The sequence below is a fragment of the Aspergillus ochraceoroseus genome (genome assembly GCF_002846915.1).
Source record: "Aspergillus ochraceoroseus IBT 24754 chromosome Unknown P175scaffold_1, whole genome shotgun sequence".
Classification (NCBI taxonomy): Eukaryota; Fungi; Ascomycota; class Eurotiomycetes; order Eurotiales; family Aspergillaceae; genus Aspergillus; species Aspergillus ochraceoroseus.
Genome location: NW_024468476.1, coordinates 3,684,606 through 3,710,841, shown reverse-complemented (window position 1 = coordinate 3,710,841; position 26,236 = coordinate 3,684,606). Strand labels below are relative to the sequence as shown.

General features: G+C 48.1%; 7 protein-coding genes across 7 annotated transcripts; 3 read left to right on the top strand and 4 right to left on the bottom strand.

Annotated features, from left to right (window-relative positions):
• Positions 1-62: 62 nt before the first annotated feature.
• On the bottom strand, positions 63-3,935 carry P175DRAFT_0489992 (putative cell division control protein Cdc25; the record flags this gene model as incomplete). Its single annotated transcript, XM_040895774.1, has 3 exons — positions 63-394; positions 491-707; positions 765-3,935. 3 exons carry the CDS (start codon positions 3,933-3,935, stop codon positions 63-65), a joined length of 3,720 nt encoding a protein of 1,239 aa, XP_040756298.1.
• A 4,719-nt stretch (positions 3,936-8,654) lies between these two features.
• Positions 8,655-9,254, top strand: P175DRAFT_0528421 (uncharacterized protein; the record flags this gene model as incomplete). Its single annotated transcript, XM_040899610.1, has 2 exons — positions 8,655-8,724; positions 9,019-9,254. 2 exons carry the CDS (start codon positions 8,655-8,657, stop codon positions 9,252-9,254), a joined length of 306 nt encoding a protein of 101 aa, XP_040756297.1.
• A 7,745-nt stretch (positions 9,255-16,999) lies between these two features.
• Positions 17,000-19,632, top strand: P175DRAFT_0426622 (C2H2-type zinc finger protein; the record flags this gene model as incomplete). Its single annotated transcript, XM_040893187.1, has 4 exons — positions 17,000-17,135; positions 17,270-18,393; positions 18,450-19,441; positions 19,491-19,632. The coding sequence occupies 4 exons, from the start codon at positions 17,000-17,002 to the stop codon at positions 19,630-19,632; spliced, it is 2,394 nt and encodes a 797-aa protein (XP_040756296.1).
• Positions 19,633-20,740: 1,108 nt separating this feature from the next.
• Positions 20,741-22,323, bottom strand: P175DRAFT_0498003 (CrcB family protein). The gene has a single exon (XM_040896412.1). It carries the CDS (start codon positions 22,175-22,177, stop codon positions 20,816-20,818), a length of 1,362 nt encoding a protein of 453 aa, XP_040756295.1. The 5' UTR covers positions 22,178-22,323; the 3' UTR covers positions 20,741-20,815.
• A 100-nt stretch (positions 22,324-22,423) lies between these two features.
• Positions 22,424-23,591, top strand: P175DRAFT_055341 (uracil phosphoribosyltransferase). The gene is made up of 4 exons (XM_040900487.1): positions 22,424-22,849; positions 22,904-23,003; positions 23,060-23,529; positions 23,587-23,591. Exons 1-3 carry the CDS (start codon positions 22,670-22,672, stop codon positions 23,461-23,463), a joined length of 684 nt encoding a protein of 227 aa, XP_040756294.1. The 5' UTR covers positions 22,424-22,669; the 3' UTR covers positions 23,464-23,529; positions 23,587-23,591.
• A 70-nt stretch (positions 23,592-23,661) lies between these two features.
• P175DRAFT_0528416 (uncharacterized protein) lies at positions 23,662-24,129 on the bottom strand (the record flags this gene model as incomplete). Its single annotated transcript, XM_040899609.1, has 2 exons — positions 23,662-23,912; positions 24,003-24,129. 2 exons carry the CDS (start codon positions 24,127-24,129, stop codon positions 23,662-23,664), a joined length of 378 nt encoding a protein of 125 aa, XP_040756293.1.
• A 905-nt stretch (positions 24,130-25,034) lies between these two features.
• Positions 25,035-25,991, bottom strand: P175DRAFT_0554156 (uncharacterized protein). The gene has a single exon (XM_040900539.1). It carries the CDS (start codon positions 25,699-25,701, stop codon positions 25,189-25,191), a length of 513 nt encoding a protein of 170 aa, XP_040756292.1. The 5' UTR covers positions 25,702-25,991; the 3' UTR covers positions 25,035-25,188.
• Positions 25,992-26,236: the final 245 nt, after the last annotated feature.

The window sequence follows — 26,236 nt, the reverse complement described above, 5'->3', positions numbered from 1 at the left end:
GGCCACAAGAGCGGGAGAATGAATTTTGGGGGGGGAAATCGTGGGGAAAAGGGGATTTAAAATTATCGTGATGATATTACCAGGGTTGCAAGAGTCAAAGCACTCTTATCCCTGCTGGTGGCATACCTCGCAATTTTTTCATCTTCCCTTTCTCTTGGCTCCACTTCTAAGCTTCGTTCATACATATCGTGCACATCACCAGTGCCCTGTAAATTAGTGAGGATATAGTCTTGTAATTCGGGAACCGGGGTAAGAAGGTAGGGTGAGTTCTGGTATTGTTGGATGTCACGAATGACCTCCGCGGTTTTTGCACGTTTGTTAAAATTGATCAGCTCCGACGGTGTGAGAGATGGGATACCATCTTCAATGAATGTCAAGTCCGTTAAATACACGCCTGCAAAGGGGAAAGGTTAGTTTCGGCATGATAAACTTCTCGAAGCTCACTAGAGTTTAACAAAAAAACAAACGCGTAGGGCGATGGGAACCATACCGAAGAATGGGATGCAGGGTGGATTAGCGAGATGAAGTGTTTCACGATACTCGCCAAAGTTCTTGGTGCTCGCCATGAGCTTGCGCATCTGTTCCAGAATAGCAGAAGTTCGTCCACTAACTTGAGACCATGTACGCGAAAGTCGGTGAATTGGTGCAGTTCCAAGTGCCGAGATAATGGAAGTCAGGGTAGAGTAATTGTTCAAAGAGCGGCATTTCTATCCCCAGGTTAGTTAGATTCAATATATATAGTGAGAGCTTACGAGAACACATACATCTGCGACATTGACAAAATGCTTGATGACTACCACTCGCTTGCGCACATCGGAGTGGTTGAGAATCATCTCAGCGACCCAGTTCGTGAGCTGGTTGGAGTGAAGAATCAGGGCCTTCACGTTAACGGCCGGTTCAGGCTCGTCAGGCCCGACCTTTTTCTGCCAGGTTTTGTTCAAGCACTCAGTTGGTCGAATTTTCGAGTAAAGACGAGATTCGATGATGGTGAGTTGACGGGCAAACTCCGTAGGATCAATGTCCAGGAACTTGATTTTCTTCATATTCTTCGGAATGATAGGAGCCGGGGCAGGGGTTGCTTGCGTAGGGACTAGTCGTTTGACGGTGGTGTCCTGGCCGCGAAGCCGCTGTTCAATGACAGTCAACAATTGAGTCGAACCTGGAGTCTTCGTGGTAGCAATTGAATCCTTGGTGAAATCATGGACGCGTCCGAGGAGCTGCATGTGGGCCTCATCGTTGGGTTCCATCCAGAAGTTCTCAAACCAACTCTTCAAGATATTCACCACGCGGAATCGAATAGGTTTCTGCTTCCTGTCAATCCACATCTGCATCTCATCTGCACTCAAGCTGAATGGAGGCTGAATATTGAACCGCTGTGTGATCATTTCAAAGAGCTCTGACGCAGTTGTAAACGAGCGGTATGTAAGAAGGAAAGTGTTGTTGAAAGAGGGATCGGGCTTGTCGTGACGAGTCAAGTGCTCCACCAACCCTGCCAGTGTACCGCACTTCAAGGTGGGGACGTCGCCTTTGGTGTCGTAGAACACTTCATCTCCATGGTCCATCTTCAAGAACCATGGCGTCTCTTCCGGTTCACGAGCCAAATCCCGAATAGGCTCTCGGGTGATGGCTGCCGGCGGAGCTTGTCCAAAGAATCTCTGGGCCTTGTCCATGTTACGCCGCACTTTCTCTGACGAGTTCTCCAGCGGGTGCGTAGACGGGATACCGATTGAATCCGCTACACGCGATTCAGTGCGGCCATGCAAGCCCTTGATTGCCTCGGTCTCAACCCCAACACGACTTTCGCTTCGGAGCGTCGCTGCCTCTGGAACCTGTTCAAGGAGAAGTGAGAGCGAGAATCCAATCTGAGACACATAATTTTCAAGTTGTCTAGCAACCGCTCGAACAGCGTTCAAGCGGTCATCGAGAGAGTCGCCGCGCAGTTCCGCCCACTCATCACCCAAGGGCGCGGAAATGGCTTGGCAGCTGAGAACAAAATCAGCAATCGCATCGTAGACTCGTTGCTTTTGCAAGCTAAAATCTACGAGTTGGGGATTTTGGAAGCTAGTTCCCAGGGGCGCAAGGTTGATGGATTCGATCGCCGAGCCCCATGGACGGAATTGTTCAATAACCTTGACAGCGGAGGCGGCTACAGACTCGCTAATCTCCTCATGCTCTGTAACGGTCACAATCTTCTTCTGGTTGAGGGTTAAGCGTTCCTCCAATCGACGAATGCTCCCAACAAAGGACCTTCGTAGAACATCGATATGTTCCAAAAGACTGGATTCAAGAGGGACCGACGGCTCAGTCCGCAGATCAGCTCCATCCTGGTCCAAAAACGACGTTGGACCAGACTCGTTGAGAGAGACACCATTATTCTGCCAAGAGCCACCCGAAGCGCTACCTGCCAAGAAGCCCGGAGTAATTCGACGAATATATTCACCGCGCTGGTGTCTTGCGACCTCAACATATCCGTACACACCGTGCATGACACCATCCGCTTCCTGTAGACACTTATTCACCGAATCGACACTCGGCCAATCCGCCGCAGCAATGTGTGATGAAAGAACCAGCTTCGAGAATTTAGACATCATATCGCGGAAATGAGGATATAATGCCTTGTTGGTCGAAATAATGGAAGGGTTTCCAGAATGGTTATCGGTAGTGTCTGAACCAGCAGCCAGGAGCATGCGCAGATGGTCTGATATGTCTTCAGCCTTCCTCACGTATTCCGAACGATCACCGCTCAACAGGGTCTGGCGATAAGCCTCCACAGCCTGGCTCATGTTATCCACGAGCAAAGGCCAGGTGATGGGGGGGGATGCGCCCTCATCAATAAAATGCTGTGAAAATCCCGAGGAGGTGGAAGGCCTGTGGAGAGGTTCTGCGATAGAAGGGTTGCTCCCTGCACCCACGGAGCCGTAAAGCTGCTTCTGTGGATTTCGCATGATCGGACTCTTCCCCTCATTGATAGAAGATTTGGTCGCAGACGGTGGGTGCAGAGAGTCCATAGATGTAGCGGGAGATACTCCGTCGATGAATGACTGACGCCTCCGGGACATCGAGTCATGAGAGGCAAGCATCAGAGACTCGCCTTCAGCTTCAGACGCCGAGCCATCGTAGTCATCCTCGTCTCGTTCAAACCCGCGAGCCATCATCTCCGGCGGGGGTCGAGTCTGGTCGGGAACAAAGACATGGTTCCGGTCGTAGGGACCGTTCTCGTTGACAGATGGGTTTTCGAAGGGCAGCTCCATAGTGCTATAACCAGTGAGCGTGTTGAAGTAGAACAAACGACCATCCGGGGTCGCTTGGGGGATCCAAAAGGCAGCTTCCTCCTGCTCCTTGGGAGCCTCCACGCCCTCGATTGGGAGGAGCGGTTGTGAATCCCGGGGGTTACCCGCAGAGTCAACATCGTCGTCGTGCTCCTCCTCGAGGTCTTCTCCCGCGCCCGAGTCTGCGCTGAAATCCCCTTCATCATGTGCATGCGCCACTTGCTCTTCCAATTCCCTCAAATCAGTAATCACATCACAGTAATTACTAGGGAACCAGCCCCGCACATTATTGTTGATGACACCATCCCACCACCCAGTTTCCAGCTGGTTAAGAACCTGGATGACATCCCCCCGTCGGAAACTCAAGCTCGTGTGATCGTCCGCATCATAGTCATACATAGCCCGGACAAACAGAGCGGGAGCGGGTTCTGGGCTGGGCGCTTTCATAGACGATTTATGCCGTATGGGCGACTGGTCAGCCATAATCTCTTGCTGCTGGATAGACAAACTATTTCCACGACTACGGCTTCTGGGAGCAGTAGCAGTCATAGCGGCAGCCATTTGCTTTTCAGTATACTCGTAGGTAGTCACGAAGGCCTTGGTCTTATTCATGGGTGCGAATCCGGGGTCGGCAGCCAATGGCTCTGCTATGCGGGTTTCGTACATTGGGGTACCACAACAATTGGCGGCGATATAAGGGGGGAAGAGGGAGTCGACAAGGGGTGAATGGGAACGACGGCCGGGTTGCTGCGTCCCTTGCGGCTGATGGCTGGACGAGCTCAACGAGAGGCGATGTTCATGACTAGACAGGCAGGTCACCGGGGGTATCCAGGGGAGAGAGATGTGGAAGACAGAGAGGATGCGAGCGAGCGAGCGAGCGAGAGGGGCGGTAAACGGAGAGGAGTCAAAAGTGGGTTGCAGAAGGAGCGGCGGATAAAGCACTAGGAGGACTAAGGGCGATTAGAGGTGGTGGCAAGAATACGGGCAGGCGACCAGCGATAAAAGAGCCTCGTCAGGTGTAAGAGAGAGAGAAGAATCAGGGGGGAAAGAAAGAGGGAAAAGAAAGAGGATGAATAGTAAGGAGGATCAGGAGGTTTATGGGTCCAACCAGTAGAGGTGGTGAGAGAATGGAGATGCAGCAAGCACTGCGAGAGTGAGAGTGAGAGTTGCGTGTGTGTGTGTGTGTGTGTGTGTGTGTGTGCGCAGATGATGGGAGGTGGGCAGGTTTGCGGGTATTGGATTGGTTCCGTATAATACCGTACCGTATGGGTCTGGTATGGTAATTCTGGCATCGGGTCTGGTTTTTCAGATGTTGACCTTTCTTTCAACTTCAGAACAATCTCTAACTAATATCTACGGAGTACATAGGTATCTGGCCCGATGTTGCTATTCTGAGGGAATTAGGGAAGGGTTGGAAATAGAGGACTAACCTTGCTGCTCTGAGGAGGACAATAATAGAGAGATACTTTACATATTACGGTCAACCCTAGGATATATAGTACTATAATATACTCCATACCTGCTCTCCAGAAGAGGCTTGATGGATCCATGAATAAGAATGCATTCCCCACCTTGTACTAAGGTGCTAAGTATTGTTACGGCATTTAATATTATTTCCAGGCGAATGATAATAATAAACGAAAAAAAGGGTAATAATGATCCTCAGTATGATTGTTTACAGCGGTCGATCACCAGTCAGGTTCTCCGTACACTGTCAAAAGGCTGTTAGAAGTCCAGTATCTGAGTCAACGGGTCTGGATTTTCCAGTGTGTCCACATCTGATTCCCACTCCGTTGTGGACATTCATTTACGGGTTTTAAAATGCTTGACAAGTATCTGTTCCCGGTATTAATTTATATTCTCGGCAATTTGAGGATCAAGCCGTTCACCATTACCCCTTGTCTTCAGTTCAGTTCGGAATTCCTTACAACTTCCATCCCCTTCCTATATCTTTGATCGAGTCTGGGCCCCTGACATGCGGAGGACGGAGCCATCCGCCTAGACTCAATTCCAGTCCAGTACCACACCGCGGAAGTGTCAGACTGGTGAGCGAGTCCGTGTGTCTGGGTCAGGGTGGGAACTCATTTTATCCACTCTCACTCTTGTTGTTTCTTTATGGAGGACTCGTCATTCAGAGGAGATTTTGGTTCCAATTGAGGAGCAAGCACTGTCTCGCAATACCTACATAGATCACCTCCTATTTCTTACACATCATCATCCTACGTAGGGAGGGGAGGGCTTCAATCCTAGCAAACCCCCGGAATAGCCAGGTCCCCACACATCCGGAGAACCGTTTCAATTCTCACCCTCCAGCATTTGATTCTGTACGAATCGTCAGTGAAACTACCCAATAACCATCCAAACTAATTAAAATCAACACCTCTGTGTATCGGGCATAGAATCTATTCTTCTAGCAACGGCCCGCTACGTACACCCCGAATTTGCATGCTCCACAACAAAAGCACAAAAGCATATCTTGTCAGAGTTTGGAGTGATCTCAAAACCCCAGATTCCAATCTCGTACAGTACTCCAACATACAATACCAGCCTCTTGCCCTCGTTGACCGTTCCTCGGTAGATCAGGGACTCAGACTCTCTCTCTCTCTCACCCCCGGGCTCTGTCCACCAACCTTCTTCTACATGCAACTCGGAACCTTGTCCGGGCAGAGATACTCAAGGCACTATTGGCTCCCTTCGATCCCTGCCAGGACACACCTTGCTAGGGTTTTTCGAACATTGCATTCCCCCGCTTATGCAATGGCCCAAGGAGAGCAGCCGGCACTCAAGTCCCGTAAACGGGGGCCTTGAACCCAAGCACTCCGCACCCAGGAGTGAAACCCCTGCTAGTACGAGCGAACCGTATCCATGGTTATCTAGTAGAGTAATATTTTACTGTAAACGATCTATCACCACGCGAAATGTCGTTTATGCCTTGGTGGCGTCTGATGTCAGTCGTATATGATCTCCTGCTTGGGGGTCTAAATCCTGCTTATATGACCAGGACACAGGCACAAAGCCATGTGGTTGACGGTTAGATATATCACATCCTGTACTTTGATGGACCTGGAGGTTTTTTTTTTTTTTTTATCTAATCTTATTTATATAGCTATTCTGGAAAGTATGATAGCAGAACCCTGAACTATTTTATATACACGGCTCTTTTTACGCGTACATACAAAGACTACGACAAAATGTCTGTCATATCTGGGCTCCCACTTAACTCACGTCCAGCCAAATACAGGACCCATAGACTGAATCACTATTCATGTTACATTGAAATCCACGTGAAGAAGACGATTACGTTCGAAACCAACCTGCGATCTGTTGACTCGGGGCCGTAAGGTCCTATTGACTATTTTATGATCTCAGAATAAGCATGTCAAACTAATACTTGTACAGAACTATACACGGAAATCAATAACAGATCCTGATTATGGAAGGTCAATTTCCGCTCGACCTCTGTTTAGTTGGTGCAATATTCAAGTTTCCAAAAAACCACTCCCCTCAATTGAAAAGGTTTCTATCGTCAACTACCTATAATTCTCCTATGGAATAGGGTAGGAGAAGGGACCACGTCCATGTTTTCAGCCTAGCTTTCCATTAAACCAGAATGTTTGATATGGCATACATAGTCCCCAAAGCCAACTGATAATTCTAGCCGTCACTTACACATTAACAAGCCAGTCATTCTTGACCATGTCACAGATTTATTGGTCCTGGATGTGTATTTGTCTACGCAAGAGACATGATCTGAAACCTTCTATATCACGATCAAATTTCTTCAGCAAAGTTCATATATCAAGAGCTATGAAGTTCGTTCCAGGTCCTCCTAGACTGGGAGGATAGTCATATGACACTTATTAGCAATATTCAGCCATGTCGAATCCCCTCCAGCCCATGCTTATGGCGTGAGAAATCGATTTGATCTGAGGTTGATAAACCGGTGCTATAGTCTTAGCCTGGGAGAATCCCTGGCTAAGAATCCCCCGGGGATTGTCAAGTTGATTGGGATGCAAGGTGAAGCTAATCCCAGTATTTCATGGTAAGATAACCATGCCATGCAGATTCGATTCCACGAGATGGTCGTAAGATCAGAGAAGACGCAATGGAATCATCCATACACACCACGGGACATAACCAACTCATTTCACTGAAGATCGAGCCCTTGTTTGTACCCTTGGGATTACAAAGGTAGGCCTTGGCTTGGCTGGCTTCGTTTCTTGGTTAAAGAGAAGTCTACCGGCGGAATATACATACCTGCGCCCCGGTGAGGCTGGACGTGAAACAACCCCTCGAGCGGTACAGCTCGAAACATCCTGAGTTTTCTATGACCCTTGATCCTGGGTAGGTAATGGCGAAGATTGCTCTGATTCTAGCTACGTTGAAACGCATCCGAGTGGTCCCAGCCCTGCAGGAGGTTGTGAGTTGCGAGTTGTGCAGCTTGGAAAGTAGGTCGTTGTATAGTCTCGCCATCAGCGACAAAGTCTATTAGTTGTAATGCTACGCCTGCAAGACATTGTAGATAGTGCTCTTTGTGCCTCCAGTATCATTCAACATCCGAGTCCCCCGTTTGGTTGATAGCGATATATACCATGTACATACACTGCAAGGACCCAAGTATTATAGATACCAGAGGAGAAAACAGGAACGGCTAAGGATCAGATTAGCTTCTCACCCACGGATAACACGCTTATCTCGGCCTACTGTCGAAATCACTATGTTCATTGGGACTGGGAGACTCGGCCGGGCGATAGCGACTCGCTCGCTTCCAGGAATGGAGTCTGAAGGGGGCGTCCGGACTGCCGCCGTTGCCGTTATCCAGGGACGGACGGGACTCGGAAATCAGACGTGAGTTAACTAACTTTGGGATCATTTTCACGGACCAGACGGAATGACAATTTTTGAGCGAGATCAAGATTCTCCATCCTTTTCCAAATCTAGAACATGTTCCACTTTAGCTATTCAAAAAAAAATAAAAATAAAAATAACATTTTCCCACTTCACTCAAGAGTCTTCCATTATAGTAGCTTCCTCCTTTCTACTCTGTATTCTGTACTCCGTAGCAATCGGACTAGCCTTTTGGGCCCTGTGATCCCCGATCATCTATTGCTGCTTGTCTCGTCGCGTCGTTTACTCCGTCGGACAGAGTACGAGACAGCCGGCGGTCCCGCCACTAAACCCAACACTACGGAGTACGTACGGAGTAGGCAAAAACCAGCCAGCTTCCATCAATCATTCCTCGACCAACCGCGGATGAGAACAAGAAAACTAGAAACTGCGTGGGCCCCCCTCCCCCTTTTCTCATCCTCGCCGGCTTTACTCTGTACGGAGTAAGTCTAGAATCCATCAACAAGGCGGGCTCCATTACGGAGTAGACTACTTCCCATGTTTCCCATCCTGGCTCTCTGGTCTTGGATCCCCCCGGCTCTCCCTTCCCAGCTTCCGGTTGCTAACGGTTGGTCTGAAGCGTTGCCGCGTGCCAGAGATATCCACCTATGAGGTTCCGCCAGCCTTCGAGAAACCTTCTGAACTCCATTGCTCCATTTTCTTGCATTTGCCTTGAAATTGAGCAAGTGCAGTAATTAAAAATGGGGTCGAGTATCAGGCCCGGTTGCCTTGAACTTTTTAGTGAACCGTAGAGCTGGATTGTGTGTGTGTGAGAGAGAGAGAGAGAGAGAGCAAGTGAGGCAGTGTCAGTTGGCTGTCTTGGTTTAATTTCGTTTGTTTCTGACTTTTCGTGTTGAGCGAGAGTCCAAGACCGGGAATGAGAATGAGAATGAGAATGAGATTGAGACTGAGATTAAGACTATCACGGCTTATCTTCTGGATTTCCTTTCTCGTCTAGGTCTGACTTACTATTCTGGAATTGGAAGGTCAAGAAGAAATCACGGCTATTATGGAGCCCCTAAGACTTCGTTCGGCTCTCGCGGACTGCTCCGCTGGGACTCCAATCCCAGACGCCGAAACTTCGGGTTCGTCGTTTGACTTCACGAGAACGAGATTAGTTAATAATAGGGAACATTATCAAGCATCAAGTAATAGTTATCCGTACTAGTGATAGTAATAGGACATGGTAATAATTGGCATGCTTATACCTTCTTCGGAAATTAGCCGTCCCTGTTGGTCTTTCAAGTTCAAACTTCAGACGACAAGCAAGAGTCCGGAGTACGGAGTTTCTGATTCCTGGAGTCCAGGTGTCAATAATAAATGGTTATCTCGGCAGGGGTTGTGAATGCGTGGAAGAAAAATTGATGGTGATGAAATGATATCTAGATCATATACACAGTAGGTAGGAAATATAGGGGAAAACGTGTTTTCATAGTGACTTTCATTGGTAGATCCTGGAATGCTCACGTGGATGTTTCGATTATATGGACATCGCCACATACAGAGTACCGAGTCTGTGTGTAATTTTACTTGGTATGTATGCCTGACACACAATTTACTATCCCGATCTCTTGATGTTCAATTCAAAAGCAGTGACAAGTGAGAAACCCCGTTCGGGTCAAATCCAGGCATATATGTGTATAACCGACATAAAGTAGATCATCAGTACTGATCGTTCATTGAGATGCGCCGTCGACCCCGGAAATGAACCATGGAACATACCTATGTAGTCCAGCCTCGGATCTGGTTCTGATCGCGGCGGGGGATTTCCATGGTTCGGTCTGGCTGAAATGAGGTCACAACTCTTTATCTATGACTATGAACTGTACAGGCTACAGAGACGACCATCTTCTGCTAGAAGGTTGCTTATATGCCCAATAGTCAATGCATGTACGGAGTAGAGCATATGAATATTCCAGCCCTAAGGCATCATTAGGTCAAGAACATATTTAGCGAGACCCACGCACAACCTCGAGCTTGAAAAAGCAACGTGCAGAAAAGCAAAAACTCAGAAGAAACAAAAGGACGATATGTCTGGTTTTTCGAGGGCGGTGTCATTTTACATATCTGATTGATGTGCGGTACGGAGGATAAATAGATATATCATCCAGAACAATATATGGCAGGCGGAAGTTATCCATGATACATCTATGATATAATCTACTCTGGTACTGCATCTGCATGGTGATTTCACATTTTTTTTTTTTTTTTGCAAATTGGATTAAAATTATCTACTCCAGCGGCCAGCTCCAGAACCTACGATTTGCTGGTTCTAGCCCTATAGATGGACCCGTTGCCCTATCAGACTAGACTTAGTTGTGTCTCTCTGTCCACGCAATCCGGAACGCAAATTTAAAAGGACCCATTGTATTTCGGAGTAGATAGATATATGTATCCATGATGTACTTGGGCTCAAGCCGAGACAGATGGTGAAGTATAATCCTACCCACTCTTTCAATCAAACGCAATTGAGACGGATACCCCAATATGCCAATATTTCTTGAAACTACCTTCAAGCTCGGCTCAGTATGGAGTGAATGCGGAGGACTTCGTACCCGGGAAAAGCCGGAAGCCCTTCTAAAGACCAAACCAACCCAATATCAGGTCCTCTGCTTCTCCATATCCTGAAAAAGCATCTCAGGACAACACCCCATAACTCCGTAAATATCGGTGGAACTATAGAATCTCAAATATACTAGTACATAGTAAGGAAGAAAGTGCCCCCCCCCCCCCCCTCCCCCTCCAATCTAACTGTCTGCCACGTACGAAGTACCTAGGTAGGTACCTATACATGATAAAAGCGGTGAAGAAACCCAAGGCCATGTGTTTTACATTTGGAGTCAAGATAGCCTAAAGGACACGGGATCCTTACTGAATTCATGTCTAGCTAGCGAACGAGTACTACCTACCTATCTCAGCTATCTAGGGCAGGCAGGTTATCTATCCTCACCGACTCCAGGTATCACCGCTTTTAGAATTAGGCCCCTACACCGGCCAGCTTCCAGACCGTCTCGACTCCCGAGTCCCGACTCGTCTATTTAATTTTTAATTTTTAATTTTTAATTTTTAATTTTTTTTTTTTTCCCACCAATTCCCAGTGGGGGCGCGCTTTCGCCTAGGTGGGCTAGTAGGTTGTCGGGACGATGGAATCAAAGCTAAGACAAGACAGACGGTTTGCTTGGGCGAAGAAAATACCGATGGTCACTAGTTTGAGACCAGGGCTCGGGGAAGATGTTCCTGAAATCCTGCAACGGTACCTGCTACCTACATGGTACATAGTACTCGCTCCCTAGCGGGACTTGGGTAGATTCTTTGGCGTTATATACTGTACCTGGACCTATGCGTTGCGGATTGAAATTGGAATTGAAAATAACGGATTCAATAACTCGTTAGTTGGTTAATTGTTAAATCATTAAATCATGTCTATCTACCTAACGTACGAGACGAGCTCGCCCAGCGATCGACTTTTGAAGATCGATTAGACTTACCTCGGTTTATTCCATTAATTTTTATTTATTTATTCATTTATTCATTTATTTATTTATTTTTTGACTGTGGAACGGAAAAGGGATGGAACGGGAAGCTACAGGGTAAAACTCTGGTAGATCTCAAATTCGCAAAGGAAACTTGGTTGGTACCTTTTCTCTAACTTGAGACAGAGGGGAGGAAGGGGATTTCCGGCCGTTGACCAAACTATCCGTATACTCCATACCTAGGTACCTATACTCACGATACTAGAGTATTGTTATAATAGTTAATGACTAAAGCAAGTCATCGTTTCTCTTGGAAATTCTTCTTCAATCACAGGAGCTTAAGTAATATCATGCGGAAAAAAAGATCCCGAACCGGAAGTGATCGATCACCACCTATGGATGGGCGGATCGGTATGCAGGACGGAGTACGGAGAACAGAGAGAGAGGGCCTTTAGCAAGGCACGGAGTATTTGGCGCTATTGTCCACTTCATTTGACCCCGTGCGCCGACCTACCGAAGTTATACATGGGCTGCATATTGATTTCAATAGTGGTCTATTCCCGCGGTCCCTTTGAACGAGTTCGTTCTCATTCGAGGTACTCCCGTAGAGGAAGATGTGAAACAGTCTCGACCTCCATCAGTCTCAGCTTCGACATACTCCTCCGGAGTACGTACGTACTCTGGTACACAACTTGGAGCTTGAAGCGCTGCTGGGTCGGACCGCTGCATGGCTTGGGAGTGGATCGACAGACAGGATCCCAATAGGGTTAATTCTACTCCGTATGGCGAGAAAAGAATGGAAGAGGTTGGACCTGTAGCGTGTGGACAAATGACCCTTGGTTCTTCCGCGGTCTCAAGCAGTTGACTGGCTGGCCACTTGTCCGCCGCTGATAGACATACATACTCCGAACCCAATCTCACCGCTCTCTCTCTTGCTTTCCTGGGTTGGGCAGTTCATGAGAGCGGTCAAGAACATCGCTGGAGCTAAAACAGGTAAGTTCGGGTCCTGCATCTGAAGAGTGGATGCAGGGTTGGGATCCGATGGAACTAGTAAAAGTACCCTTTGTTAATTTAAGTGGACCGAGATGGACTTGTGATGTGCATTTCAACAAAGGACAATATTACACAGTAGATCATGATAACAATATATTCCGCATGATATGTATACCAATATTTATTCCCTACAGAGACTTGCTTCGTACGCAAGAGTAGAGAAGTTCCATCATACAAGTACGGAGTAAAGATCTGTATTAATCCTCATTCACGTGTTCAGGTCATGTGTCTTGAACGTTCCCCCAGTAACTCCCGGTCCCTTTTACCTGGTCAAGGCCTATAAAAATTCACACAAAAAAGGATTAAAATCCCCCCCCCACCCCAGTGGACTGACTGATTCCTACCCCACCTGCCATTCCAGGACTACCCCATTATCCAAATCACCGTTGGTGAAATACTAAACCTGAAGGGTGATGGTCTTTTGGAGGAGAAGTGGGCTGATGCAAAGAGACGGAGAGAAAGAAACTAACTACTACTAGTTGGTAGGGATTGGTCGCTATCATCTGACCTAATTGAGACGTGCTTCGTCGCCTTTCATCCTAAGTGGGCCGGGATGAATGGACGCGGAACAAAGGGCGCGTCTCCGTACGAGGCTGGTAATTGTTAGGCGTGAGTGCTTACTCCTGCTGGCAGGCAGTCACACTGCTGACCTCATGTTGAAATAACCATCCCCCCCGTTAGTAGCTAGTCGCCTGGCAGGGATAATGGGTACTTTGCAGGAGAACAGGGAATTAAAATGGTAGGTTGAGCAACTTCACGAGTTGAATGCAGAATTGCCAAAAACAGCAACAGGGACAGGAAATAGTGTCTACCGGTGATGATGACGGTGAAGGACAGAAGAGAAGACCTGCATCGTGTCCCAAGTGGCCTAACGAGATAACCTTTTCTGGAAACACGGACTGCAGTCCATCCAGGCTCAACATGTCTGTACGGTGTACGGTGTACTGCCTAGGATGTGCGCTTCCAACAGACTCGGAGTACCCGAGTAAACCTCGGACCGAATACTGACAGAGAGAGAGAGAGGTTTTTTTTTTTTTTTTTTAATGTGTAACTGTATCAACGGAATATCCGTTTGACGGGAAATCCTTATCGGTGGCCAACACAACTTGACAGCCTCAAAAAAGATCCATGCTAGAGAGAAGACCCTCTTGTTCTGGTTATTGCGGTGATTACGGAGTACTGCGCTGTGCAGCTGACTGGAGTTGGGCGGCCAAGACGAAGAAAAGTAAGCAAACGGCGACTCTGACCACCTTTTCATGACCTATTTTTATACATCTACAGCAGAAGAAACCACACTCCGTAACTCACAGTAGGGGGCTATCTGCAATGATCGATTAGGTACAGAAAATCGGTCACCTACGATACCCGAGAGAGTGGGTAAGGATCTGTCAATGATTTGAGGGATCACATCGCCAGTTGGGATTATTCTCCTATTTGCTTCGTGGTGGCGGGTGGCTTGCCTGCCAGCATTCTTGATATCTAAGAGTAGAAGGGGAACTGTGTCCTTTTGGTATCCCAGGAGATCCCAAAAGAAAATAAATGGAGTAGTTAGTTACTATGTAGAGTGATGACGAATTGAATCCTCTGTACGGAGTAATGAACCTTTAATCAAGGTCTGGAACAATGGTCGCTTTTGATGTGATCATGAGGGAAGACTGGGCGGGCTCGGGTATTCCCTAGATAGAGTAGTGATGGGACCTACGAAGCTACTCTACACCCAAAGGCTATGTCTACATATGACAGTGAAAGAAGAGGGGCTGACAAGTAAGATTCGAGGGGACCCAGAAAAAACAGAGGGGTTCTGCTTTCGAGGGGTAAATCGAACCAAGGAACAACAGCAACAGCTGATGATGAAAAAGTAGGTGGCGGGTTTGGAGGGGGAGGAGGGGTTGTTTTGACAATAATATTATTGCCCCCCCCCTTTCCTCATGAACTGCCCACTAGATACATACATAACAAGGGGGGGAAAGGGGGAAATGAAGATCGATGAAGGATGTGGATGTGCGAACACAAAAATGATAGGGAGGAATCGAAAGAATCGGAATGAGACAGGGCAAGAAAGTTCGTGGGCGAAATAATCGGATTCGGGAGCTTCTTAGTGTGTGTGTGAAAAAGAATCCGTGGTGGAAATGAAAGGAGCGATTACACGAATCATGTTGGATGGTCATCTCCGTGGCATTTAAATTTTAATCCTTGTTGGAGGGGCAAGGGGGGGCTGACGAGGGGCGATAATTATTATCACCATTAATCTTTCTAGCGAGTGCGTGGCTTATCCCTTTCATGTCCTGTGTGTGTGTGTGTGTGTACTTTGGAATTATTAATATTAATATGAATATTATTAGGGGCTACTACTAGTCTAATCTTTGAATGTGCCTTGCAATAGATCAATATCAATAGACTGATTGTAAGCAAGTTTGAATCTTCTCTGGATAGCCCCGCAGCCGACCATGGACCATTTTATGGTTCTGCGCTGTCAGATAGTAAACAGATCAAAGGTTCAAAGTTCGATGTAGCTGTTGGCAAGAATATAGGTCTTTGGGAAGGTTACTTTGGAATGCAATGTTATGATTCTTCTTGAGGTTATACTACTCTTCTCTGTGCTTGAATGGAGTCACATACCATACCGGACCGAGACAGCCTCATACCAACTCATCATACAGCACCCCACAGTGAATATCAATGAATGGGAAATCCAGATTCACTGTTGATTTGTACAAGGGTACTTGGATATTTAGTTCTTGTAGTAGTAACCACTGTGTTCCCAATCCCCAGAACAATGAAGTATGCGACAGAAGACTAACTCCAGCGAGGGGCTCGATTACAAGACAGGGATAAGATAGCAGAGGTCGGATAATGGACATAATCCGGAAAGTGGGTTCAGATTCATCAAACCCTAGCATCCATCACCTTAAGAAAAGATTCGATCTTAATCAAGATACAGAGTAGAGACAAAGAATTACCCAACCTAAACAGGTACATTTTTCAAGGATGAAGAATTTGTTCATATAATTATCATGATATTTTTCTTTTCTTTTCTTTTCTTTTTTTTTATTTCTTCTCTAATTTTAGCATAGTTCAAATAATGATGTTGCACTCCATGTTGTGTGCTGCAGTGGGGATATGTAATGAATAATAGTAGATAGCTAGTGAGAATTCTCCCTCACATTGTGAAGGAAGGAAGTACAGGGAAGTAACAGAAAGAAATTATGATTATTCGAGAGCCTACCAAGAGGTAATAGTCAATTCTCTCCGAATCGATATGTTAATGTATCTCTCCCCGGCTGAACCGGGTTGATGGGTTAAAGGTTTCTATCCAGTCCATGTGGGCTAAAGTGGGCTTTTTAATTATTATTATAATTCTTTTCTTTTCTTTCTTTTCTTTTTTGCGAACTTGGTTTGTTTTTGTAGTCCAGTTGTGTAGTACTTGGTATTTTATGAACCTGGGAGGACAACCCCTCTAACTTAATATAGTTTAGGTCAATCATGTAGTTAGTCAGAAATGACGGGGGACGCGCTCATTGGAGACGTGATGATAACAGGGAAAAGTGCGTGGATACTATGGGGATTTCATCTGTTCGCCTGTTTCCCCTCCGTGATTCCCGTCTACAGCCCCTCTTTTTTTTTTTTTTTTTTTTTTTTTTTTTTTCCTCCCTCCCACGTTAAAGCTGCCACAACACTGGACACGACCGCCTCACTATCGCGACCCAGCGATCATCCCCCCTCCCCGATTTCTCTCTTGTGTGTCCACGTCCTACCAATTTCTCACTCACTCTCGGCCCCCCCTCGCTCCCTTTCCTTTTGACCAGAAACTGTCCGGTCTCCCACTCCCACTATTCGCGCGAACCAACTTTCTCCTCATCCATTTCTATCTTTCCCCCCTCTTCTTTTTCTTCTCTTCTCCTCCTCTCTTTCTTTTTCTTCTCTCTCTCCCACCTCCCCCTTCCTCCTTCATCCTCTCTTCTCTTCAACACTTTCCTCTTTTCTTTCCTCTCTCCTTCAACAGTCCTTTAGAGTTGTTTGTCCTGCTTGATCGCCTTTTTCTCTGCTCTCTTCTCCCGGCCGCTCCTGGAGCCACCACCACTTTTGTTTGCTTCCCCTCGTCCGCCTGTGGCTGGACCCTCACTTTTACAATAATCCCACCTCCACAATAGTACCACGCCCAAGGAATGATCAGACATCAACTCGATTTCTTGTCGTCTACCCGTCTTCAGAACTGGTGTGAAGCCACAAACCGGACGATACCACACTCCTCCGCGCCGTCGCTGTCGTGCTGAGAAGAATCGGTTGGCCCGACTTGAGCTGCACCCCTCTTGAGCAATGGCCCCTGCCGCTTCCAATACGGCGAATGCCTCGCCCGCCAAAAAGACCTCCGCCCCCGAAAAGAAATACAAGTGCCAGTTTTGCAATCGCGCCTTCAGCAGAAGTGAGCACCGGAGTAGACACGAGCGATCGCGTAAGTGCTTGTCCCACGGTTTCCCTCCGGTTGGGTAGATGGAATTGGCGGATTTCCTTCCATCTCATCACCATTCGCTACCCCCTTGTTGATAGCTACAGTTTATACAGTGTACTAAATCCACCCGTCTACAGACACAAAAGAACGCCCCTTCAAGTGCCTAAAATGCAGAAGTACATTTGTGCGCCGAGACCTTCTCCTTCGACATGACCGAACTGTTCACGCCAAAGATGGCGGGGTACCACTAGTTTCAGAAGGTCGTCGTCGCGGGGGTGCAGGTGTTCGCAAGGCCGCCTCTCCTGCTCCCGCTAAGCCTTCAATCACCATCGATCCTGCTACGCTGGAGCAAATAGAAGCAAGCAGTGACGGTATGGTCGACATTCAAGCGGCAGCAATGCTGATGACAGATTTCCAACATAAGGCTGCCGCGGCCGCCACTGGTCAGATCACTGACTGCGCAGAGTCGGATCGCTCATTTTCCCCTGGTCGTGGTCCCCTCCTCGAACCCTCTGTGTCTTATCTCTCGGGTAATGCGACGTTGCCTCAGATGCCTTGGGATTCACTAGTTTCACCTGCAGATTCAAAGCATCACATAATGTCTCCCTTTACATCTCAGGACGCTAGCTCGGTGGACCGACATGTGAACGATTCGCTCGCGCCTTCGCTCCACTCCTTGGTCAACTCGCTGCCAGTCTCAGGCAACTCCACTCCCAATGCGTTGTCCCCGTATCCCTCAATGACGGGGCCTGTTAGTCCCGTCAATTATCGCAGATCTCCCGGCCCCAGCCAAGCTCTGACGCTACCCAAGGCCCCTCAGGTTGCTGGCGAGATGGAGCGCAACATCATCGCCGAACGTATTCGGAATGCGGACGGCCTGGGTGCGCTTCTGGACTCATTCCAACTTCCGTCGACTGCTGCTCTCAACAAGTATCTGTCGACTTATTTCAACTTGTACCATCACCATCTTCCTTTCTTGCATCAGGAGTCTTTCAAGCCCGCTTCTACATCGTCGCCACTCTTGCTTGCAGTTCTCTCCATCGGTGCTCTGTACACGTTTGAACGTCAGCATGCATTCATGCTTCACGTTGGATCGAAGATGCTGGTCAATCAGTTCCTCCAGCACAAGGACAACTTTGATTCAAGAAAGTGCCCTCTTTGGGCCATGCAAAGCACTCTCCTGAATATGATCTTCGAGAGCTGGAGTGGCGATCCAAAAGGTCTTGAATGGACCTGCTCTATCAAGAGTCTTCTTGCCAATGTAGGTTCCTCCCCTTTTGATTTTCCCCGCGATCCCCATTTACTCACATTCCATAGATGGTCGCTGGAAATCGTTATCAGTTGAAACTTCGCACTGAAGCTCGCGAGGGTGCTCCAACCAGAGAGGAATGGATCGAGGATGAGTCGTGTCGTCGGACCTATTATGCTGTGTACATATTCTTTGGCATGCTCACCTTGACTTTCAACCACACCCCAGCAATGAGTTTTGATGAATTTGACAACTTGGAGCTCCCCTCCTCTGAATCGTTGTGGAACCTTGACACTTGTGATGACGAGGCATGGCGTAGGAGTTTGGCTGCTTCCAACTCCATGACGGTCCGCGAAGCCCACGACTGCCTCTTCCAGGGTGAGCAAACACGCTACAGTGCGTTCGCCACGCGTGTCTTGATCAATGCCTTGTTTTTGCAAGTCTGGAACCACAAGCGGAGCTTCGAAGCTCTTCAAGACGTAGTCACTGAGTACAAGCTCCGCTTGGCCTTGGAGACATGGGAGAACTCGCTCGAAGTTTGCGAACCTGAGACCATCGTGGTACCCGTCAGCACCCCCCAGAACGGCCATCCCCTGATCTTCAACTCGATGGCTGTGTATCGCAACACTCGTGCACGCCTAGAGGTTGACCTGAAGTCTATTCAAGAAGCCCTACGTTACCACTCGTCCTATGAGGTTGCTGCTGCTATGACGGTTGCTCGCGAAAAGGTCAAGCGCTCCCAGGAGATGAACAAGGTTATTCAATCATGCTTCGAATGCATTGAGATCGCAGCCATTCGAGGAATTAATTGGGTTGCCAAGACCTCCGCCACAAACTGGAGCGTCGAGCACCCGCTCTGTGGTCTGGATTTGATGGTGATTCTCAGCCTCTGGCTCTACCGCCTGGAACATGACGAGGAGCCGGCCACTGAGGCGGAGATGGCCATTTACAATAAGGTTCGGAATTTGTTCGACGACGATGCCGTCGACTCGTGTGGTAAACTCAGTTCCACCGTCGCTCGTGTATGGGGTAATATCCTAGACGGTGTGGTGGTTTGGGGGTAAGTCTGATCGGTCTTTTAATTCCAGGATAGTGGCTAACTTTTGCAGAATTACCAAGCTCATGGGCGAGTCGTTCAAACTTCATTCCCAGGCCCTAGTTGGCTATGAGGACTCTCTGCGAGTCGCCAAGGACCAACCTATCCATGCAGTCCCCACGAAAACACTGGCCAGTGTAGGCACAGCTTACTAACTTGTCAGCATGTTTCGTGCGCAAACTACGTTGGGCTCTTTCGATGAGTCTTTTCCTTCTTTCGCCTTAGGATCGAAAGTAGATCCTTGTCCAGGCCCTTCTTTGACCAACTTTTTTTGCCCCCTAAATCTTTTCTTTCATTACTTGGGTATCTGGCTTTCTGCTTTTGGGGTCATTGCAATTTCGGAATTCGGGGGTCGGGAATGGTTAAGCAAGAGGTTGGCGGCGAAATGTGTTTTCCAGTACGGACTGATACGATCTTAAGGGCCGCATAACGCTTCTTGCTGGTGATTCCCGACTTTTATTACTGTTTATGTCTGTTTGTCATTTTGCTCTCATGGTTTATTGCAAGAGCTCACAGGAGTCCGGTGTGATTATTTGCATGTTTTTATGGGCCGTTCCTCCCGGTAACATCTCGACACCCGGCTGGTCCTGTGTGTTCTTCCCTCATGCACTTCTTGGAGTTTTTTTTTTTTTTTTTTTTTTCCCGTGTTTCTTTGTGCTTTCCCCCCCCCCCTTGCCCCCCTTTTTTCATACGCCTGCAACATACTTAATATTTCTAGTACCATTTTTACTTGTGCGCACCAGCGTGTTTTGGTCAATTTGCCAGTCAAGTTTTTACTTCGACTACTTTGATACCTTTGTTTATATACCTTTGGTCTTCTATTTTCCTTCTCTTCTTCAAGCCACTCGTTCAAAACACTTTTCTCATACTTTTTTTACTTCTTCTACTTTAGTCTTTTTTGGATCATTGATTTAATGTATGCGAGTTAGAATCGTTCTGATCTTGTTATGTGTCTATGCCGTCCCCGCCTGTTTATGCTTTGTTTTCTCCTGTTTTCTCTTCTCTCCTCTCACACACAGCTTGTTTGTTTGCATGTTTGTTTTGTTTGCATGTTACCTGCCTTGCACTGTTTAAAGATTTCGATTTGATGTTTTTTTTTTTTTATCTTTCGTGTTTAAATGTTTTTTTTTTCTATTGAGTTACATGATTTGCGTTGTAGTACCCTGTACTATAAGTAATTTGAGCACAAAAAAAATGCAAGTTGGTTGGCGGGGATCCTTTTGAACTATCGTAAAAGGTGTAGTAGTAGTCATGTCATGTCATGTCATGTAAGCATTCGATTTTATATTTTATCATCTCAATAATATAAAGTTGTACAGTAAAAGACATAGTAAACAATCAAGTACACACAGGAGTAACAAAGCCAATCGTCCATTTCAAAGACCCCGCAATAATCACAAAGAATCCCAATGCAACAGCCACGCTCAGAACGCCATAGATATACGCATGTCTCCGATGACTTAGCCCATTCAATTCCGCCACCCATGTACTCACCGTTGTGGCCGTACCGCAGAACCCATCCATCACGCCCTGGAGAACCTGGCAGCTCGTGAGGATGGAAGGCGCCGCAAGGGAAGCAGGTCCCCAGGACGCACCGATCCCGTGCACATGCTGCAGATCATAACACATCGCGAGGACCATTGTGCCGAAGATATTCACTGTAAAGGTCCCCAGCGGGAACACTGGGATCCGGGCGTTCAAGGCAAGAGAGAGATAGAAGCGGAGGAGGCAGCCAAGGGGTGCGAAAACGAGGGCGAAGATTGCGCGACCCCGCCAGGTTTCTGGGCCTGGGTCGTGGCGATCTGGAGGCCAGATTGCGAGGAAGACTGCGCCCAGCCAGCAGCCCCAGCTGAGGAGGACGATGAGCGGGTCGAGGAAGCGGCGGGTGAAACGAAAGGGGAACGAAGGGGTGAAGCGGTCGAGGGCGAGAGCCAGGTGAGCGCCGACTATTAGGGCGCCCATGCTGAGGGATACCTCGATAAGGATGACGGCCACCAGAGCCATAAAGCTGTAGCCGCCATTACGGTGGGAAATTGTGGAGGACGACGGGTTGGGAAGGTCGTTGGCCAGGGCCAGGAAGATGTCGCGGATGAAGGAGGAGAAGGACGTGAAGGAGCCGCAGAAACCGGTTGTGAGGCCGATGTACAGTGGGATGGTCTTCTTGACGGATTTGTGGCGTTTGGATTCTTCGTACGCTTCGTCGGGAGTAGAGGTGCCAGAGTAGTTATTATTGTCTCGGTCGTCGGGTTTCTTGCTGGGTTCACCCCATTCTTCGCGGAAGAGGTTCTTGTCTTCGAGGAAGAAGCCCATCAGGAGTGATCCGCCGACATTGGCCCATAGAACACCCGTAACCATGGGCGCGCCGGGGTAGAAGGTGAGGGCTTGGAGACCGATGCGCGCCAGGGTGCCGAAAAAGGAGAAGAAGACGAGGTAGGACAGGGTGTAGAGGTAGGTGACGCGCGGCGACAGCGGCTGGGCGACCGGCTCATCGCGCTCTGGATTCGGCTCTACTGGGCCATCCGCGGGCTTTTCAGTCGTTGGAGGGAGAGGGTATCCTGAAGACGACCATTCCTCGCGCTGGGCAGGGTCCTCCTCGGTAGCAGGAGGCGGCGCTCTGGTCTCGGACAAGCAGTTATCCGGGGGGGAGTCGGACGGACGATCGAAGTGACTCTCGCTTCGAGGCGAAACGTCGGAAGACATTGCGACAGATATCAAGGAACTTCAATCACATCCCAAGGATGCGTTACGTTTTTTTTTTTTTTTCTCCTCCATGGAGATATGGAGACGAGCCAGGAAGAATGAAGAATGCTTCGTGCACTAGTCTCAGTGCTAGCCGTCGGTAGTTCGATTTGCGGGTGGGTCACAAATTGGCGATGACTTCATATTTATTATGGCCCTAAGTGGAAGAGCATATCAGGGAGATAAGATGAGGGGAATATAGCAGCGAAGAAGAGAGGTTCCTTCGACCGATTAGGAAAGGATGAAGCTGAAAAGAGGAGAAGAAATGCAGGAGAAATACTTGTCATCAGTAGGGCAGAGAGCAGGTGACTGTCGTGTACATTCTTGTTTACCCCTCATTATTATCTTCTTCTTCTTCTTCTTCTTCTTCTTCTTCTTCTTCTTCTTCTTGAATCACTGCACCCTTGACCATCATATTCTTTTCCTAGCTATCACATATATAACTTCCCCAGCATGGCAATCCCTTCAAATGTCCACATCTCTTCCCATCCCCTTCTGCAGGCAAAACTCTCGCAGCTTCGCTCTTCCTCAACCTCCACCCGAGAAACCCGCAACCTCGTGCATGAGATTGCAACCATTCTGGGGGTAGAAGCCTTCGCATCGGGCTGGAAAGCCGCAGGTACCGGGAAAACAGTAGGTATGCTCATCAAATTAAGTCCAAGTCAACCCTCACGGTCGTAATTATAGGATACCACGCCTCTCGGTGAATCGTACGAAACCAAGAACATTGACCCAGCCAATCTTGCATTGGTGCCTATTCTCCGATCGGGCCTGGGCATGACTGACGGTGTGTGTTCTGTGCTCCCCTCTCTTTCGTTTCAAACAGCTCTGATCTATCTTTATCGGACCCAGCTATGAATGACCTCCTCCCTTCCCCTGTCCCCATCTACCACCTAGGCATCTTCCGCGAAAGGTTCTCCCTCCAACCTGTAGAATACTACAATAACCTCCCCTCCCCAACGGCCAACAACCCCGCTGCTTCTGTCGCCGTACTCCTCGATCCTGTCATCGCGACAGGCGCCACAGCCGAAGCCGCCATCCATACACTCCGAGAGTGGGGCGTGCAGCGTGTGGTGATGCTCAGTGTCCTGGGTTCCGAGTCCGGTGTGCAGCGCGCGGCGTCCTCCTGGGCAGACGGCGTAGAGCTATGGATCGGCGGAGTTGATGCGCAGTGCAACGAGCATGGCATGATTGTACCTGGGTTAGGCGATATCGGGGATCGCTTGTTCGTTGCGATTGGAAAGTGAATCAATATTTATTTCCATGCATCATCCATCTAAGCCTATACATCTTATATTCGATAGAGAATGAGTATATTCCTTGATTAGTTCACGATATTTGCCGGGGGGGGGGGGGGGGGGGTATGATACCTGCATGTCTCCTAAGTAGTAACCTAAATAGGAGAGAGAGAGAGAGAGAGAGAGAGAGAGAAGAGATCGATTTGACTACGATCTCACTCTATCTCTTAGCCGGCTAGCAGCACCGTTTGTCCCTGTGTGGGATGAATGCGAGTTCACCGCCGAAGCAGACGAGGGCGAATGTGTGCTCTTTAACCGGTACGCTTCTGCGCCGGCCATGAATAATATCTCGTGATCGAGGATTGTCTCATGGAGACCTCCACGACCATGATGCACTCCCTGCGCGACCAGTTGCTCTCGACGCAGCCTATCACGTTCTTCGCCCCGTTGTTGGACAACTATATCATGATCATGATCAGCATACGAAACAGTTCTCTCTCTCTCCGACCAATTCAATAGAATGTGCTGTAGAGTGTAGCCCAGCTTACCCCGCCATAAAAGAGCATAAACCGCGATAATCACCAGCGAGGGCACAAGAAAAGCAAAAAGAATCCCGAGTTCACGAGCGACCGGCACATTTTCCACAAACGGCGGGATGTTGTCGGAGTTGGCCATGTTCTTTTCAGAGGTGTTATATCCAGGGAGACTATAATTTTTAAGGGGGAGGGAGAATGGAGATCAAGTTATCCGTAAGCTGGCAAGGCTGAGCGAGCGAGCGAGCGAGCGGGCGGGGGAGAGAGAGAGAGAGAGAACGCTTTTTATTGAAGTTGTCGAGGTCGAGTCTTTGTTCGCTGTGCTTGAAAGAGCGGAACGGATGGTTATTATTAGATTCGGTCTGGAGAGTTCCGTACCAAGACTGACTGGACTGTTAAAACCTAGGTTAGGGACTGGCTGGATCTTGGTGCCTATCCTGGGGTTGCTTTTTTGTGATTCTTTGCTGCTGTACGGAGTATATAGAAGTATTCCCCATATCCATTGTCAGCCACAATGCAACTGCCGTAGATACAGCACATGCACGTTCAAGCTTGAACGTGCCTGTTTTCTCCCCACTTTAGAACTTACCGTAGGCAGGTACTCATTGCAGCGTTCCCCAGCCAGGGCAAGATTCGCCCCACGTAAATAGTAAGTAAATGCCCTGTTTTTATGACAGGCTAAAGGCAAAAAAAAAAAAAGATGATGATGATCAAGTAATGCCTTTGTTTGGCCTTTGCCAATATGGCTGGAATATATCATGTACACGTATAAAAGCGTCAGCAACCTAGTCTATACATGGTTGGGGTATGAATGCAAGCATCAATAATAAACAGCGCAGGGGAAGCTCTGCAAGAAGAGAAAAGCAAAAAGACACCATCGCGAAATCTTCCCAGTATTAGCGTAGTCCTCCAGAGATGGTAACCCATAAATGGTAAATGGTAAATGGTAGATGCGTGTTTGTATGCAATACGCTCGAGAGAAAACAACAAACAATAGCAAGGCAACCAACCAGAGTTGCTCAAGCAGCAAGAAGCAAAAGCAAAAGCAAAAAAAAAAAAAAAAAAAAAAACTCCAGATGCAATTAGAACGGGGATGGCAAAGCAGCGACGACCGGCGAATCGTTCAGGAGTGTAGATGTAGAAGGTTATAAAAAAAAAAAAAACGTATACAGGCGTAGAATATTGTCGGTGAAAGATGTTGTTACCCCAGCATTACTGCTGCCAGGGTGGTGCAGGTCAACCCGATTGCCATCCCAATCCAAGGTGTTTGTCCCAGTGTGCCTTCACTTCGAGCGCGGAGTGATTTGGTCAACCCCGTGGACGACCTGAGTGATCGGAGGGAGAGCTTCGTTCTGCTCAGAAGAGGGATAGGTATCGTCTCGGGTTTCAACGTGACCCCATCGACTACTGGCAAATGGATCATCTGCGCTTCTGACGGTATCCGAGGCGATTCATCTTGTGGACGTATCGGGACGGCGGGAAGAGGGACAGGGGGAGTATTATTCGGTAGAGATGGACTGGGAGCAACCGCTGGCGCTTTTTCCGACTCGACGGCCAGAACTACCGTAGGAGCAAGACAAAGGAGGAGCTTTGAAGGTTTCATTTTGTCGATGCTGTTGTTGCGGCACGGCAAACTCAGGGTTGGATCAGGGGGAGCTTCGCAACTTTTTCGCAATTTCGCAATGTCGTAATTATTATTCGCTGTAGACGACATACACCGTAGGATTATATAAGAAGCGCAATAAATTCTATACAGGGCGGGTAAGGGTGTGAGTGAGCCGCGCGGCGAACTCGTCAGGAGATGCAGCGGAAATTCCAGCGACGAACAAGAAATAATTCCGAACAGCACATTAAACGAAGCAGGTAGAAAGGGGAGCGTCGAGGGTAGGATCGAAGTTGGAAAAGGAGGAAAAGGAAAAGGGAGAGGGAGAGGGAAAAGGGAAATGAAACGCCTGAGGCGAAGCACGGATATCCAGCCAGAAAAGAAGCAAAACTAGTGGAAATTGGATGTTTTTTTTTGTTTTTGAAAACAGGGCAAAACAACCTTTAGCAAAGGGGGGTAGAGCCAAAAAGTGGAGAACAGGAGGAGACGGGCCAGACGCTGACAGGCCTGACCAGGGAATCCCAGCACAATAACTGCGACTTGATTGGCTCTGGGCTGCCGTATCTAGCACGGGCATGCACTAGTCCAGTCTAGCGCAGCCGATCGCCGTCTCGTGCAACCCTTCAGAAGCTTGTCAGGGATTCGT

What these genes read in the sequence shown, in the direction of transcription:
- P175DRAFT_055341 (XM_040900487.1), top strand. Translation starts at nt 22,670, where the DNA reads ATGGCAATCCCTTCAAATGTCCACATCTCTTCCCATCCCCTTCTGCAG. An exon ending in CCGCAGGTACCGGGAAAACA is followed by an intron (nt 22,850 to 22,903) that starts GTAGGTATGCTC and finishes TCGTAATTATAG; the next exon opens with GATACCACGCCTCTCGGTGA. An exon ending in GGGCCTGGGCATGACTGACG is followed by an intron (nt 23,004 to 23,059) that starts GTGTGTGTTCTG and finishes ATCTATCTTTAT; the next exon opens with CGGACCCAGCTATGAATGAC.
- P175DRAFT_0498003 (XM_040896412.1), bottom strand. Translation starts at nt 22,177, where the DNA reads ATGTCTTCCGACGTTTCGCCTCGAAGCGAGAGTCACTTCGATCGTCCG.
- P175DRAFT_0554156 (XM_040900539.1), bottom strand. Translation starts at nt 25,701, where the DNA reads ATGTCGTCTACAGCGAATAATAATTACGACATTGCGAAATTGCGAAAA.